This window comes from Anser anser (genome assembly GCF_964211835.1).
Source record: "Anser anser genome assembly, chromosome: 2".
NCBI classification, from domain to species: domain Eukaryota; kingdom Metazoa; phylum Chordata; class Aves; order Anseriformes; family Anatidae; genus Anser; species Anser anser.
The window spans coordinates 129,138,673-129,155,989 of record NC_139721.1 but is presented as its reverse complement, the minus strand read 5'-3'; the positions used below and the strand labels follow the sequence as shown (position 1 = coordinate 129,155,989).

General features: G+C 41.2%; 1 protein-coding gene across 4 annotated transcripts in view; it reads right to left on the bottom strand.

Annotated features, from left to right (window-relative positions):
- The window catches only part of RAPGEF5 (Rap guanine nucleotide exchange factor 5), a 161,342-nt gene that overhangs the window by 86,801 nt on the left and 57,224 nt on the right, over nucleotides 1-17,317 (bottom strand). For 3 of the 4 annotated variants that reach the window (XM_083824523.1, XM_083824524.1, XM_083824525.1), the window contains exons 8-9: nucleotides 9,041-9,117; nucleotides 3,401-3,526 (exon numbers count right to left, since the gene is read on the bottom strand). In XM_083824523.1, coding sequence (XP_083680649.1) covers nucleotides 3,401-3,526; nucleotides 9,041-9,117 — 203 coding nt within the window. The remainder of the gene's footprint in view (nucleotides 1-3,400; nucleotides 3,527-9,040; nucleotides 9,118-17,317) is intronic. The other variant, XM_083824526.1, reaches the window with a different exon arrangement.

Sequence of the window (17,317 nt, the reverse complement as noted above, 5' to 3'; positions counted from 1 at the left end):
TTACTGGAGCCACAGGAGGGCTTACCAGCCCTGCCACAGACTAGATCCCCATCAGACTCAGCGCTACAAAGACAGACAAAGTTAATTTCCCCAAGCAGCTCAGCACCTAATCCATTTTACAGGAAAAAGCTATGGGATTCGTTGGGCACCACATTTTTCAGTTGACAGAAAAATGTGAGAGGTTGTACTAGTCTGAAAAGACTTGTTTTAGAAACACAGTGGACAGCAAGAGAGGAGCCACAATTCCATCTTCCTGACATTTTTACATGAGTGAAAGGGGTGGAATATAGTCCACTTAGACTTGAAGTAGGCATATTCAGAATTTTAACAGTCCATTCAAGGTTCTTTGTTTTTCATTTTCTCCTTTTCACATCAGACATTTCCTTTTCACTTTATGACATGAGGAAACGGCCTGAAGTTGTGCTAGGGGAGGTTTAGATTAGATATCAGGAAGAACTTCTTCACGGGAAGGGTGGTTAGGCACTGGAACAGGCTGCCCAGGGAAGCGGTGGAGTCACTTTCCCTGGAGGTGTTTAAGAGATGTGTGGATGTGGCACTAAGGGGCATGGTTTAGTGATGGACTTGGTAGTGTTAGGCAGATGGTCGGACTTGGTGATCTTAAGGTCTTTTCCAACCAAAGTAATTCCATTATTCTATTCCATATTCCCAGTGGACAACAAATCAAAACTCCATTTTGAGCCCCAGTTCCCCCTCGGCCATCTAGGAAACAGCAGTTTTAGGCCCAGGCCTAGCCGGCCGGCTCCTGCCATCCTGAACGAGGGGCCCCGCGGGATGCTCATGCATTGCATTTACAGAGCGAACGGCAGTCCTTTGAGGAAGGCAGACCATCCGTGAAAGCGCAGCTTGAGCTCACCAGGAGGGAATGCTGGTGAAAGCTTTAGTGCAGAGATGCTTGCTGAGAAATGAGGGTCCTGTGGAGAACATGCCAAGAGGCTCCGTTTTGCTGCCTATAGAGAGTGCACATTACCCTGTGTTTCTGAGAAAGCAATCTAAGAGAAAGCTAAACGCTTTTTAAAAAGAAAAAAAGAAGGAAAGAAGAAGGAAAGAAGGAAAGAAGGAAAGAAGGAAAGACGGAAAGACGGAAAGACAGAAAGAAGGAAAGACGGAAAGAAGGAAAGAAGGAAAGACGGGCATGCTACACATCAGTTTGTAAGGACACCACACCCTGAACATGTTGTTCCTCTAACATTTCGACTGAGAACCAGGGATTGGGCAGTAAGCCGATGCCAATGAATCTGCTATCACTCCTACAGCAGCAGGACTGGGGGCGAGCTCCAGAAGCCCACAGACCGGCAGCACTCCCAGCAATAACCTGTCGCTTTTCTCTTCAGAGAAGAGCAGGAACAGCTGCCTGCAGAAGCAAACTCTGCCCAGAGCTAAATCCTGCCACATGCGCCAGAGCAGCTCTTGGATGGGAAGGGAGGGAGAGGAAGGGATGGCCACTCACATCTTCCTGAACGTCCGTGACCTGAGCTCCCACTGCCCCCACCACAGCAAGGCTTTTTTTTTCTCCTAGCAGCAGTAAATTACTTGAGTAAGCTAAATTGAGAAGCCTGTGACGCATTCAAAAGTGCCTTTCTGGTGTATATTCCTAATGAAATCAGTGAGCTGGGGGTTTAGCCCCCACTCTGAGGGCTGCAAGCCTCTCTTACATCTGGGCATGGGCTGCCAGGCCAGTAGGTAACAGTCACATCACCACCTACCCCACAGCCAGCAAAGTGCAGAACGGGGTGGGGGGAGGCACACCGAAACTTGTTATTGGCAGTGCTAGCTATAAGATGCTGCCCAGCTAGAAATAAAGGGCATATGAGGAATGACCTGTGCTTGGGCTGCAAAGGCTCTCAGGCAACTTTTGTATTTCCTTGCACCTAAAGGTCTAAAGGCATATCGTTACCCAAGAGCAGTAACTGCTGCGTTATACCACCCAGTAAGAATACGAGCAGCTTGCTCGAGCTGCTGCTAAACTGGAGCCATTCATGTCCTAAATAGCAGCTATTGCGAAGCATCATACTTTTCAAATGAGAAGAAAAGCTGAGCGCCTCTTTCTTTTCCATTTTTAGAGCTGTGCTGTAATCTGCATAGCTGCAAAACCACAGCTGACACCCCACCACCCTCTGCAGCGACTGGAGTAAGCAGTAAAAACACTACTGAATTTTCGGACTATCTGTCCCAACATACCCTTCTCCCCTATGCCCACAAAGCCTGTAATCTTGCTTCAAAATCCCAAAACACAATTAGGAACCTTTCCTGGTTTAAAATCTTCTTTGCTTAAGCTCCTAAACTTTTAATTGCACTTTGCTGATACGGTTTATAGATATATGGAAATTCTGCCAGCTGTCCACGGCCAGTGAATCAGCTGAGGAACAATTCAATCTCAGGGATTTGCACCTGGCTAATTACTCTCCTCCCTTGTCCGCACCTACTGATACAATTACATATTTAACTACATAAGACTAGACCTTATGCACTGCTGAACAGAACTGCGTGAAGCTCCGAAATACGATTTCATCTTTCTCTTTTTCCTTTGTACAGCCTTACTTCAGTAGGAAGGAGCTTGCAGAGGAGCTGAAAAGTAATTCTTTTCTAAAGCATAGGTCTTTCTTCTGCTGTCCAGCAAGTAGAAAATGGAAGAAATTACACATATATTACAGCAAGATACGTGAGGACAAGGTAGGATTTTTGTTGTTTCTTGCAGTTATTAGCCTGGGCACCTTTAGCTGAATATGCAATCAGAATAGAAATCTTTAGCAGGAGAACAAAATTAGGATACATTGTGCTATAAGCAGAGTAGTCATGTTTTAGTGCATTTTCAAATCCAGTTATTAACATTTGAATAAGTGCTTTCAGGAGCATTAAAGAGAATACTGCTTTCTTTAGTATAACTTTTGGTTGAAAGCACTTTTTTTTTTTTTTTTAATGAAACTGCTGAATTCCCTGTCCTTTTTAATTCACACTGAAAAACCCCAGCCAATTTTTCTTTCCAAGGCAGCAAAGCAATTTTCTTTAAGACAAATTAAATACTTTAAGCATTCATATACCTTATGTGTTATATAAACACATCCTAAAAAGGACAAGAATTTCATAATCACTAACAACAATTTGGTGTTAAGCATCCTGAAATAATCTGCTTTTTCATCACATATAAGATATTAATAATAGTAACTGACTGTTACTGACAACATAATAATTTAAGTGTGCTGACAATTATTGAATTCAATGCACTTCAGAGAAATGTAAATGACAGAAGAGAACAGCTGTATCCCCATGACTAATGTGTGTCCTGGAATCTGACCATCAGCTTTGCTATTTCAGTTTACTGACCTAAATCTCCCTCCCCAACCAGAAACAAACAAGAAAACCCAAACAAGAAATGTCTTACTTGTTCAGCCTTCTCTGGTTGTTTTCTATCCGCCTGCAAAAACTGACAGTTTTCTCGTGCCAGCTTCTGGACTAGTTCAATCCGTCCAATGTCATCTCTTTCCTGAAGCTTGCACAAAACCCCTGCCTTAAGGGTGGGAGAAAGAGCAAACAGATACTTAAATCCACAATCCCAGGACATGGCACTGCCACAAAATTTCAACTTTAAAAGAAATGCATCTGTTTGATCATATTTGCTGCAACTCCGTGCTGCTCGCTGAACACAAATGGATCGCTGCTCCCTGGGAAACAACTCAAGAAGAGCTGAGGCACATCTGAACCTCCAAATGTGTCTACTTTGGAGGAACGAAGGCAGGGCTAACTAAATCAAGTGCTACTATGTGTGCGACTGATATGCTGTGTTTTGTTTGTTCCTGTCAGCCTGTTTCCTGTTACATCAGAGAACAAGCGCAAGAGGTTAAAAACTCATGGGAAAGTTAGCCAGGAACAGCCCTGGAAAAAGAATGAAGCGCAACACAGTCACTCCTAAAAATAACAGGCTGCGACTCCCATCGCTCCAGCTCCACCAATTTTTCATGTATGCAAGCTGTAAGAGTTAAAAGAAAGTTGTGCCACATTTATTTATTCTACTTAAACCAAATTATATAGTCCAATTCTGTTTAGGAAGGAAAATGAGATTTAATTTTAAAACTATGCTAGAACTATTTTTTAGCTAATATTCTGCCAGTTATAAAAGCTATGCTGATAGCATTTCACCATAATATACAACACTGGTTGTTTTATAACAATGTTGTATATATAAATTCAGATTCATGCTTACACACAGGTATACCAGACCCTTGCCTTAGAAAGTCAGCTGACAGGCTACATTGCTCACTGCAAAGTCAGTGGCTAATATTACTATCCATGATTTGGTCGTGGATATAGCCTCTGCATTAAGACCTGGATCAATGATACTGCACGGTTTTTATTAGCCCAGATGTTTCCTGATAGCACTGCATATGCCTTGGCATGTGGTACAGCTGTGCTATTGCTATATGACTTCAGAGGCAATCTGCAAATAAATCTTTATCCTCCACACTTCTCTTTCTACTACTCATCCTGAGTTTTACTGAATCAGTGTTTGCTCAAAAATTCATAAAACATCTTGCCAGTCAGGACCAAAACCCAAGGATGTACTGACCACCACCCCATAGTGCCACACACTCCCTGGTCCTCCGGCCATGAGAAACTCCTGTCTATGACAGCTGAAGGTGTGTGTGTGCCCATCCAAGCTATTGATCTTATAGTCCACTGTTTTTTCCAGGGAAGAGGGAAATGTGGATTAAAAGTTCTTCAGCTGGGGAGGGTAATGAACTCACTTTCTGAGTAACTGCTTTAATGCTGATAGAAATAAATAAATAAATAAATAAATAAATAGGTTCTCCTACTGAATCCAGAGAGTAATCCTTACTAAATTATTTGAAAGAAAAAATTTGCATGCCTATATTCCTCCAGTCTGGATGAATCTCCTCATAAGGCTGCATCAGTGACTTGTGCTCTGGAGAAGGAAAGAATTTGGGATACAGCCTGTATTTCACATGTTCTATGCTTCATCCCCAACCTCCTGAGGCACCCAACCTTTTCACATAAGGAACCTAAGCACTGGTGTGAAGGTCTGAAATCCACCAAAAAAATAAGGAATTGCAGTGCCAGACTTGAAGATCCTTACATTTTCTATGAGATTAACTCCTGATCCTGATATCCTGAATCAAGGATATGGATTTATTAACCAGCTTTGACACACTTATCACCTGCAGATCAGGAGTGAGATGGATTTTATCAAATGTAGAAGAATACAATGAACTAGTTGTCCAGACTCTTTAATCAATATAGAAGAGGTACCTATGAAGGGCAATAATTTTATTTATTTAACTTTACAGTACATTTAAAAATAGACAAATGATTTGTTTCCTAAAACTCACATTTTTCTCCAGTAATATACACAGGGAGCCTAGGCCATTATAACAGATTTGGCTGATGTGGGGACATCAGCTAGAGCCAAGCCAGCTTATTTCATGGCTTATGGATGCTTCTAGCAGAGTGTAACATCTGTGTGCTGTAATTCCCGTAGGCTTGTAGGCTAAGGACAACTCAAAATGTTATGGCTTTGGGACTGTAAAGATTTGCAGCCTCTCTGGATCTGGGCTATAACTACTGTAGGGGTACTTTTCAAACCTTTACGTTGCACCCAGAGAAGTCAGACCATGATCTAAAAGAGGCATGGATGGTTACAGGTTCCCATTCTTCAAATGTCAGATATCCAACAAGAATGCCCCGCTCAATCTGCTGAACAAGTATTGATCTCCAGCCTGCGAAGCAAAGCCTAAAGGCTAAAACTCTTATTTTAAGCTGAGGAAGAGGGATTTCACTTTGGAGGGAACAACTGGCTTCCAGATGTTCAACTGGAAGAAACATCCTGGAGAAAGGCTACTTTTTGAGCATGTGGTCCTCACCCCCCTTCACTGTGTGTTCAGGCAGAACATACTATTGCTTTTTATACAAGGATGAGCATCCCACGGAAGAAGTAACACTAGACACAAACCCATTATCCCTGACACAAATATTGCCTGTATTCAAACTAAGAATTTCTTTAAAGAATCCTGTTATCCTCCTGCTTCAAATAACCACCAAGTAGAGACATTGCTTTTTAGCATGTGCCTACTCCCCCAGCTATTTTTTTATTTTAAAGAATTGTAAAGAATGGGAAAAATACATTTATTATATTGGGTTGCTGGAGGATAAAAAGTCAACTAAAATTTTCTGAGAAAACTAGGGTAATATCAAGTTAAGTATATATATTTGGCTCTGGGAGTAAATAACACTTAAAACACAAAAGTCTAAATATGCTTTTTCATAATTAAGAACAAAAATACAAATCCCTCTTAATTCCATTTTCCTCAATTATACTGACTTTCCACTATAAATCTTTCTCCTTAATAATATAAGAAACCATCCAGCTCAACTAATTAATTGATGACAGCTTCTAAAAGCTGGTTGGGAAGATACTGTTAGTCTCATACTACTGGTCATTTTCACTTATCAATATAAATTTAATTTTCAAGCAATACCTCTAAAGCTGTTAGGCAAAAGGGTAAAGACCAGAAATCCTACTTGTAAAATGCAATTGCAATCTGTATTTTGTGCAGGCACACAACCCCCAGAATCCTGCATGCTCAAATGTTTGTGCTTAGTCCTCTGATTCATGTATATCAGCAGAGATGCAAGTACTAACCTATGTGAAGGTGAAAATTATGAAGTTGCATATTTTAACTGGCTTTAACTTCCTGAATGATAGAAGAATGTAGAAGCTTTATAGTGAGGCATTACTACCATTCACAACACAAAACTACTATAATTAAAGGTGTTTATGGAATATTTGAAACAGAATAATGTAAAGAAGATGAATTAATCGCTACTGAGGTTGAGAAAGGAAAGATGCTGACAATACACTTCCTTTTTCAGCACGTCCCTTGGAAAATATTTCCTCTGCAAAAGCCATAAATGAATATGTTGGTAGCGATATGGAGGTGAATTAAGACATCCCCATGATGACAGGATGGCACACTGTTTATGGCATGTTCACTTTCAAAAATCCCTGTACTGAATTTTCTCCACATTTCAAACAGTTTTGTAACCTAACTCCAAGGCACGGCAATTCTGTGCTTAACAGAGTAGAGTTTAGAGCAGGCACCACACCCTGAAACTTTGCTAACAGAAGAGATTTTTTTTTCCCCACTGTACCTCTGTCTTTGCCTGCATCTTTTGAAAACAATGTAATTATTAGAGGCTTCACCTTTGATCAACCTGAAAACTAAAAACCATACACCACTGTCTAGACAGATCATTTGCTTCGCTCCAAGTCACTTGCATGGTCTCGCTAAAGAGAAAAAAATCATCCACACCCTTAACACAAACTGTATTCAGTGTTTGCAGAATGTCATTTTTATGGGACTGATGAACAAATTAGAGCTACAGTTGCTTTGACAATGCCACTGCTCTCCTCCCAGTTGAGCTCTTCAACACTTTTGTTAGCTGTTCAATTAATAATTAATTTTAAATGTGTTTCAAATTCTTGCAAATTTTAGAAGCTGATTTACAACCAAATAAGAGCTGAGCAAAGCAATACCAACAATTAATTCTTATGGTTTTTTGGTCATCTGCCTATGCAAACTTACTAGCTGTCTCCTCATGAGCTTTGAGTGCACGTTGTAGTCTTTCCTTTAATATCTCTTATATAAATGCAAACAAGTGTTTCTCTAAAATAATCATTACAAACATCAAGTAAAACAGAGCATTTATGAAACATGGAAAGGAAAATAGTAAGCCAGATGTTTTTGCAGTGATATCAGTGCACACACGAGCTTAAGAGGACTGACCCTCTTTGTCACGCTGATGTCATTTAGGAATCAAAGTCAGGTAACAAAATTTTCATGCCTTAGGGCTCCTACACTTTTTTCTTTTCAAAACAGATTAGTGACTTGCTGCAATTAAGAACAGAAAAGCAAAGGTCATTTCTGAACACGTTGCTCAAGTATTACTGTGAAGACTATGCTAAAAGTCCCAGTTCCAGGTTGATACAAGAGGTATGTCCACATGGTCCCCAGCTCTTGTGCCTGCATCCCCAAGGTGTCTGCCACAATCCAGGTCTGCTACGGAAGGTGTCTGCAGTCTCTTCTGCACTCACAGTGCTCAAGAGAGCCTGTACCTCTAGAAAGATACAGGTATTGCTGACATGGGTGCAGGGCTTGTACCTATTAGAATGGTGTTACTCAGACATCAGTGCAAATCCTGCCTCTCACACATATCCTCCTAGCTGGCAAAATGTAAAGAGCGAAATCAGAGGCAGGAACAACAAGCTGTATGTGTCAGGAGAAGAAAAGGTGACAACTGGTGGGAAATATAAGATTTTCAAGAGGCACAGAAGAAAAAAAAGAGTCAAAAATGGGAGAAATCAATTTTAAATTAGAAATAATCAGTACCAGTACAATGATTAATACAGTTACACTTGCACAGTTTGGATGCATGAACTGAATGACTGAATGAAGTGAAGATTAATCAAAAAAGATTCACAGAATCAAAAGGGGTAAGAAATCCCACAGTAAAATACTCAAGAATGTAGTTAAATTTCTTCTGAGTAATGTCTAGAAGCATGCTTTGGTTGTAAATGAGGGCAGTTAGGGAAGGAAAGAAAAAAGGTTGTTGCTTATACTCAAGTGACTCTTAAGTATCCTCATTTTATTGCATGTCTACTTACAGTGATTAAATTTCAATCAAAATGTCATATGCCCTTGCCTCTTAAACACATCTCATTTTATTTTCACATCTGGTATGTGCTATGCGTATTATCTAGAAAGAGCAGAGAGAGTTTAAAAATGCTGTCCGATTTCAACATCATGGGATTAATTCCCAGGGTGATCATCAATCTTATTCTAAATAGTCACGTATGACATGATCCAGCAGACTTTCTGCTTCCTATGGGCTCCCCACTCAGAACATTGAGGGAAATCCATTTCCCAGTGCTAAAGAGCTATCAGAAACAGATCCTTCAACTTGTAGATCTGAAAAAGTCTCTGAGATGCTGTTAAACTTATACATTTACCTGAGCATCAGAGGTATCCTTGAGGTCTTCTAGCCCTCTTTTTTCTTGACTGTTGTTTTCCTCATTTTGATGAATTGCTAAAATAAGAAAGAAAGAATATATTAGAAGTGGGGATGTTCTAATCACAAGAAGCCCAAAGCAGCACGGCCCAGGCTAGATCAACACAATGACCATTCAACAAACATGGTTCCAAATTTAGCTTTCTAATTAAGTCATTGAGTGGTTTTAGACAGACACCTATATACCTTATTTTACCAAAGCACTAAAATGTTGTATTGAATAGGTATATTCCTGCTGCTACATTATTCCTGATAAAAAAGTGTAATTTAAGGAAACTCCCATCTTTTCTGTATCTTACAACAAGACTTGATGACTCAAGAAAAATGAAAAACAGACATCCCTTTATTTTCATTTTATTGCAGAAGGTTAATTCAGACTAAACAAAATAACCGGATTTATCCCTCATCTCAACCTTGGAAAATTCTATGTAAGCAGTGATCTCAATCTCAAATACCACCACTATCCATGAAAATCATCTCCAAAAACAAATGGTAACAGAAGACCGTCTATTGAAGATTATTTGCTGCTAGCACAATAAGAGAAATCTGTAGCTTAGCTCAATTAACACCACTTAACACCAGCGAGTTTTGCCAGACTTTGAAGAAAAAACTTTTAGATCAGACATGTAAACTGTGGAAGGGCCTGAATCAGAGATATCAGCTTATCTATAGCTTAAGAAACATGGACCACTTTTGGAGGGACACATCAGACTTTCATATTGTAAACAGATGTATCTACAGGTTGTAAACCTACCTACAGAGCCCAAGTAGAAGCCCTTCTAGTCAACACTCCCACCTGCAATATTTTGGTGGGGGGACAGCAAGCCTCAGCCATTCTGAAATGTGACACGCGACAGGGAAGTCAGGTAAGACTCGATGAAACATGTGAGAAGTGCCTTTTCTTATAACCGCCACTCTCAAATACCATTGTCCTTTTTCTACACACTAAATGACTTGTCCGTAATAGCTGTAACAGCAAAAGCATCCTTGAAGTGGCAGAGCTTGCGGATCCATTTCCTGAGCACTGCAAGGCTTTGAGGGATGGGCAGGAGGACTTCACTTGTGTGCTGCCTCCTGTTCACCTCCTCCCTCCTTCACCCCCAGCTATCTGTGCTGGTCATCAACCTGCTGTCACCCCTTGTGGCACTGCGTCTGAGGACAAGCATCACTGGTCCTGTTTTGCCTTAAAACTGTGTCTGCAAATTGAGCATCCAGGATGTGGCTGATGAACACAGCCACTGTGCAGGCAGCAGCAGAAGGGCCGACAGGTAGCAATCCCAGCTTCATCAGCCACCCTCACTGAAGCTGTCCTGAGCTCTTACCCTGAACCTTTAGACACAGCCAGGTTAGCATGGCTGAGCTGATGCAGGTAACTGGAGCCATGAGATCTGGCTTGTTCAGTCTGCTGCAGACAGGAGGTAAAATCAGTCTAAACCTCAAGCAGTATCCAGCAGCTTAAACGAAAAGTACCTTTAGACTCTTCTTGAACTCTAAGGATATGTATTTATTTTCTTTTTGCTGCAAGGTATCTGTGGATTTTGCTATGCCATAGAGGTTGCATTTCTTCTTTCTCCCTGCACAGTTATACCATTAAAAAATAATTTTAAAAAGTAATACAGATGCAATTATAAAAAGAGAAAAAAAGTAATTTTGTCAACACAGTATATTCTATTCAAAGATGTTTTTTTAATCCACTATCAAAAGAAAACAGAAGTCTGATACAAATTTGGACTTGTGGCTTTGCTGACACCATTTCACCAGCCAACCTCTAAAATTCAGGGTGAATGCTGAAAACACTGGGTTAATCTCTAGTTGTAACACAAAGCACTTATAATTGGGGTTAAATCACAGTAGTCTTTAAAGCCAGATGAAACCAAAACATGATTGTGACACTGCTAGAAAAGTAACAACCCAGTGAAGCCATAACTGGAGCTCCAGCCTCAAAATCCTTGTTTGGCCCCTGTTTTCCTATCCCATGGTTTCTCAAGGCAACCTACTCCGTGCAGCCATGCCAATGCCGGGGGCTCTGTGCAGCCCCTTCCCTTGTAGCTCCAGCCTTCCTCCTCGCAGAGCTGCAGGGCATGAAGCATTCAGGGTATCAGATGTGCTGAACGTGACTCAGAACAACAGGCGTGAGGCAGGAATGTTGCAATGCCAGAAGGCAGTAATGAATGCTAAAAATACATTTGTCTGAGCAACTGTGAATTGCTCAAGTCTGTGGCTGTGTCAGAAGAAACACATTTCCCCAACTCTCCTTTCACTTTCCTGCTTTCTCCTAAAATCACTTTGCTCTAGCCACTGACGGCCAAAGCATCCCCCCAGACGCTGGCTGCTAGTCATGGCATTTTAAGGGACCAGGTGATCTCCACAGGTCTAGGCAGCTTCTCCCACAAGCCTGAGCAGGTGGGGATGCTGCAACCAGCTGTGATGGGGAAAAGGTTGGTGGCTGATAACGAGCTGCTTGTCGCTCTGCTACGGGTGTCCCCGCCCTTGCCCAGTGCCCAGACCCACTTCGACCAAAATGAACCAGCCGACCTTAGAGAAAGAGCATACAGCTGCTACCTTTGCTGGTGAATAGAGAGGGGACAGTACTGGTGACAACAGCAAGCACCAGTGGCTGTGGGGAATCACATCTTTCAGCTACCCAAAGAAGAGGAGGGTGCATGTCCACAGCCTCCACAGTTACAGACAGCCTCAGGAGCTGAACAATTTTAGCATGAGAAAATTTACAGCTGATGAGAAAATGGCCTCAGTTTAGACATACCCTAAATGAACCCATGATTTAAAAAAAAAAAAAAATTTTTGTTTTGTTTTGTTTTTTAACCAGCAATTTCACAGCTCAGCTCTAAAAAAGCTGAAAAAAGTTCATAATCCAAACCCAGCTCTCCCTGGCTTCAGTGTTGTTTAGACTGCGTAAGGAATGTAGAAAAGAACCAGTAAATATTTTCATAAAGGAAAAAAAAATAATCCTAGACCTCACAGTGATGTGTTCCTAGCCCTCTTGGGAGGGAGGGAGCAGAGTCAGCCTCTTTTTCATGAAATTTCCATCACAGACCTCATTGTTGTGTCCTCCCTGTCTCTTACCCAAACACATAAGAACCAACCACAGTTTGAATCCTTTAGCTACATCCAGGGAGTAATACTGAAGGAATCATACCATCTAATACCTTGTTTTCCACCGCAAGAATACAGTACCCTGAGAACCGAGGTGGCCACATTAGCAAATAACAAGCCTTAATTATATTCTCCTGTTTTTTTTGTGAATAGGTTATTACATGTTTTATCTATAAAAAAAAAAAAAATCTCTTAAAATATTCCTATAGGAATATTATATTCCTATTCCACGGGTCATCACACACACACGATACAAACTGCTGCATCTCTGTACACAGCCTGCATCCTAACCCAGTGTCAACTCACAGATATCCCATGACATGGGATGTACACAAATTTATGTGTACAAGAATTCCCACACAGGAAATCAACCTGTAGCTGTGGCCTCAGCACTGCCCTAACGGGCCCCTGTGCATGCAATAAGTGTTCAGCCATAAAGTATAAGAATTTAAGGATAATTTCCCACTTACTCTCAGTTGGCCTTAAATTTTTGACTAAAAAGACTTGGCGTTGCAAATTCTACTGTAGGAAAAGCGACAGGAAGGTTAGGGTGGGATGGGAAATTATTTCCTAGGCAAGTGTTGATTCTGGGACAGCTCCCTAAAACTGTAACGTGTACATGCAAAAAAGTTGTGAATTTTGGAGCTGGGCCAACCACTGCCTTTGCTGCCAGCATAAACCCTGCTTCTGTCCTTATGATACGAATGCTCCAGCATATCTGACAAAGCAGCAACACAAAGGGAAAGGAAAAGGTGGTCTACCCTGATCTGTATACAAACGTAGAGCGACCAGCTCCCTTTTCTACCTGCAGCATTTCTCCTCCTTTGGTCTACGGGAAAGGTCACCATGAATGAAAGAAAAAGACGTTAAATGAGCACTAGCTTGTTAATGTGCAGTTCAAATGTGTCTTTTTGCAATTTAGCCTAGGGAATACAGGATGTTGACTTTTCTATGGTCACTTCAGGATCACAAGGGGCATCATCTGATCTGAGTTCCTTGAGTCCCTGTGGACCACAGTTGAGGTCTAGCTAGAGGACTCTTCTATAAAACTAACATTGGAATACAGAGTTCTCGTAGGAGAGAGCTTTATCCTTTAGCAATCTGATTTCAGCTCATTAAATCAGCAGAAAAAAATAACAAAGAAATAAGAAGGAAAAGTAAATCATGTACTAGCTATGTCAGCAAAGTCAGCCATCACAAGGGGATTAGAAGGGAAAGGGAACACAACCATCGCTGACACGGGAACCGAGCACATCCTTTGTGTCAGCATTTCTGACCCACAGTGCTCCCCTGCTTTTATGGCCATGCTACAGAGTTTAAAGCAGGTTTAAGATTCATCTCCCTCAGCAGCATGGAGAATCGCAGGCATGCCAAAGGGCTCCCTGCTAACCCGCCTGGCGTGCAGCAGGGTCCCAAAAGCCACCCCCAACGCCTTCTTGTGCCTACAGAAGCATCACTGCCAGGGGATTCAGCGTTGCACAGTGTGCTGCCCCCCAAGATGCTGCTCTGTACACCCCAGACTTGAAGGTAAATTGTGTTTGATGCACAAGATCTTTAGAAGTCACATCATACAACGCGTACTTTGTGCTACGCAAAACAGCAGAATCTTTTGCCTGAGTGAAAGTAGAAAGGACAGTTAAAAAAATAATAAAAAATCCATCCATAAAAAAAACTCCTGGAACCCACAGCATTACAATCTTCCCAGAGGCTTTGCTCTATTGTGCAGCCGCACGGCTTTCTTCCTCTGCCATAAATGAAGTTTCTTCTTTCTACCCCTTCTGGCAGCGCAGATAACCTTCCCCAGACAAACCCCTGCGCTATCGGCGCTGCAGCCAGCCCCACCAGAACAATACCGCCAGGAGAGGTGTGAACTTCCTCCCTTTGGCTTAATAGGGTGTGAACTCCGAGAGCTAATTATTTAAACGCTGCAGAGGGGACGCCACCGCCATTAACCATTTTGCTGCTGGACAGCACGACATAGCAGGCAGGGACATCTGTTCTTCGTCCTACACTCAGCTCCACATCACTGCTGGCTGTCCCGCACCCTGTCACCCTTGCTGCTCCCTCTCTGAACAGCCATAAGCCTGGGTCCGCAACCTTAAACTAGTCTGGGTTTGATGCCCTGGTTGAGAATGGCACACCTTGGCAGCAGGCAGCAGAGAGGACATCATGCAAGCTGGCATTGCCACAGCTTCAGCCCCCAAAATCAGTGTGACCAACAGCTTCAGCCCCCAAAGTCAGTGTCTGCCCAACCACGGGACCAGGATCTATTTTTCCTAGCTGATAAACGAAGGGCATCTACATGCCCTCTGCAGATGGGTGGCAGGCAACACCTGGGCAGTTGGTAAAGAGCCTACTACTGAAGAGAAGAATTCTGTTTATTTGACAAGCCAGCAGATTTTCACCATCTCATCCCTGCTGGATAGTTATAGGCTGTTTTTCCAGCCCTGTCAAGCCATCACTGCTGAAAAGACCTCAGGAATCTGCAAGAAAATTCCCCAGGGGGAAAGCCAATGCTCTGAATTACCAGCAGCCTGCACCAGATGATTTATCATCAGCTCTTGGGAAGTTCACAACTTCTAGCATTCTTCTTATATCCCAAATTTTTTAGAGGCATGTTTCTTCTCTTTCTGTTTTTCTCTCTCTCTCTCTTTTTTTTTTTTTTCTCCTCTTTTTCTCCAAAGGAACTTTCTAGCATGAAGCTTCTCAGGAAAAAAAAAAAAAAAAAAAAAAAAAGGCATTTTTTAAAATAACATGATTCTAAGCCCATTTCATGTTTTTTGAAAACTTTATTATTTTGAACAATGGAGCTTGTGATATCCCTTGTTGTTCTTCATGGAGGGTATAGAGTGGGTTCTACAGAGGTTGGTTACTATGGCAGCTCTGGGCTGTTTGACAGTGTCAAGTTTGCTGATGTTTATTAATTTATCAGAGTGGGGGAAAAAATGAATAGCTCCAATTGATACAACTGGGGAAAATAAAAAAGTCCTCTAGCTTACACATGGCACTAGAGTGGTGGGAAGGAGATGAGCAGCAAGTAAGTATTTTACAAATCTCAGGTCTTGGGGACCACTTTAAGCCAGACCAGATCTTCATACATACTGCTGTGTTTTCCTAGTCTTATTACCAAATAAAAGGGGGAAAAACAACAAGCACTGAACAACTCTGAAATCTCCAAAAGCTGCATATAAAACACAGCGATAATCCCAGGAATAAAACACTCCATCTGAGAATTGGTTCCTTATTTACCATGAAACTGTAATCTTTTCCCAGAAATTACTGAAAAGAGAAAGCTCTTTAAGCTCATCCTTAACATGATTTCTTTTATTAGCAATACAAAAATTGCCTTTGAGCTTTCTCATTCCTTCCCACTATTTCTGCATATATATATATGCAAATCATTGTACAGATTTCCCTTTTTTGAGTACACTACATATCTCTGAAACAGTTGGCAGGCCCTTGGGGGGGTGTTGCCCAGACAGCTGTGCAATCAGCTGAGTAAATCAGCTAATTAAAGAAACAAAGAAAATGCAAAAATTATTAAAGAGTCTCCAGCTTACAGCCTTGTTCATCACCTTTGTACCTAAAAAGGCACAGCAAACATGGAATGGAATAAAGGTGCTTATAAATTTGGGAATGAACTATTGCAAAAGTGACAATGATGCCAGTTTCTCTCAAATACTAATCTGGGAGTCATGATATTTATGCTTTGTAGTTTAAATCAATTTCATATAAATTAATTCAGTTTTTTTTTTAAATGACAGAAACATGAAATGTAATGTCAGTTTCATAACTGATTTCAGTATGTAAAAAATGGTCATTAACTTCTCCTTGACCTTAGGTATAGAACTAATATTGAATTTGCAGAGAGGCTCATTATGCTCATCTAGTTTCCATCCAGAAAAGCAAGTTCCCAAGGGTCTTAGTGCTACAAGCCATTTCTCAGATCTGAAATAGGAAACAGGACTCCTGAAAACTATGTAAAAAAACATTTCCTCTCATTGCAGAGTTTATCAAAAGGAACAGATAACAGCAAGGGTAGGAATCAAATCTAAACAGAGCAAAACCAGACTGGTAAGAACGGAGGCTGACAGATGTAGATTTGATCTTTCTGAACCACACATCATTAAGTCACGGTCCCTTTTCACTGCATCTGAATGACCATGGGAGGACAAACCTCAGTTTAAATGAGACTTCCTCCCCGCTGTGTTATATAGCCATTGTAAATTAAAGAATGAGTGCACCAAGTAGAGCAACCAGTGTTTTCCAAGTCAAGCTATAAGGCCATAAGCCTTTGCTGCTATTCTTTTCACATTCTAGTACAATGTCTTTATTAGAAATTTCTGTTTATTTTATTTATCGGAACTGAACCCTTTCATCTGACTTTGAAGGTCCGTATGTCATCCAAGATTGTGCTGTGTTAGAAGACCGTGATTTGTAAAACCATTGACTAAACAAGATGGGCATTTCCTACTAGACAACCAGCCACCATTGATTCACCTGGCCGGGGAGGTTTGGTTTCCATTTCCTGGCATGTTGTAACACATACAAAGGAAAAGCCACATTTCACACATGCTTTGTGAACATATGACCTCATATAATTTTTTACCAAGGAGAAAAGAAGTGGAAAATGAGTTGCAAACAATGTAGGATTACATAAGCGATGTTCTTTGTAGAAATAGCAGCTCAAGGAAAACCATTCAACAGCTGAATGCACAAAGATTTTACCCAGTGTTTTTAGACATTTATTCTCATCAACATATTTAAAATTAATTTTAAAAAAAATCAAGCATCAACAAGTGCATCTCTAACAATGTTGCCTGAAATGAGATGCTGGAAGGGTGGAGGAGAGTCCATCACATGATAAACAGGCATGGAGAGAAAGGGAGCTGGGAACTGTTCAAACAAGGAGATACGGGCACACACAGAGGGAGAGTGACAGAGCAGGCTGGCGCAAAGTGAAACTTCACTCTCTATTCCATGGAAATAACCTACAGGCATGGCCAGGAAAGGAACAGGAAACAAAGAGGACTCTGAACAAATACATTCTGTGAACTCTGTAAATGCCTCTCCCAATGGACTGAAAAAAAAAAAAAATCACCTG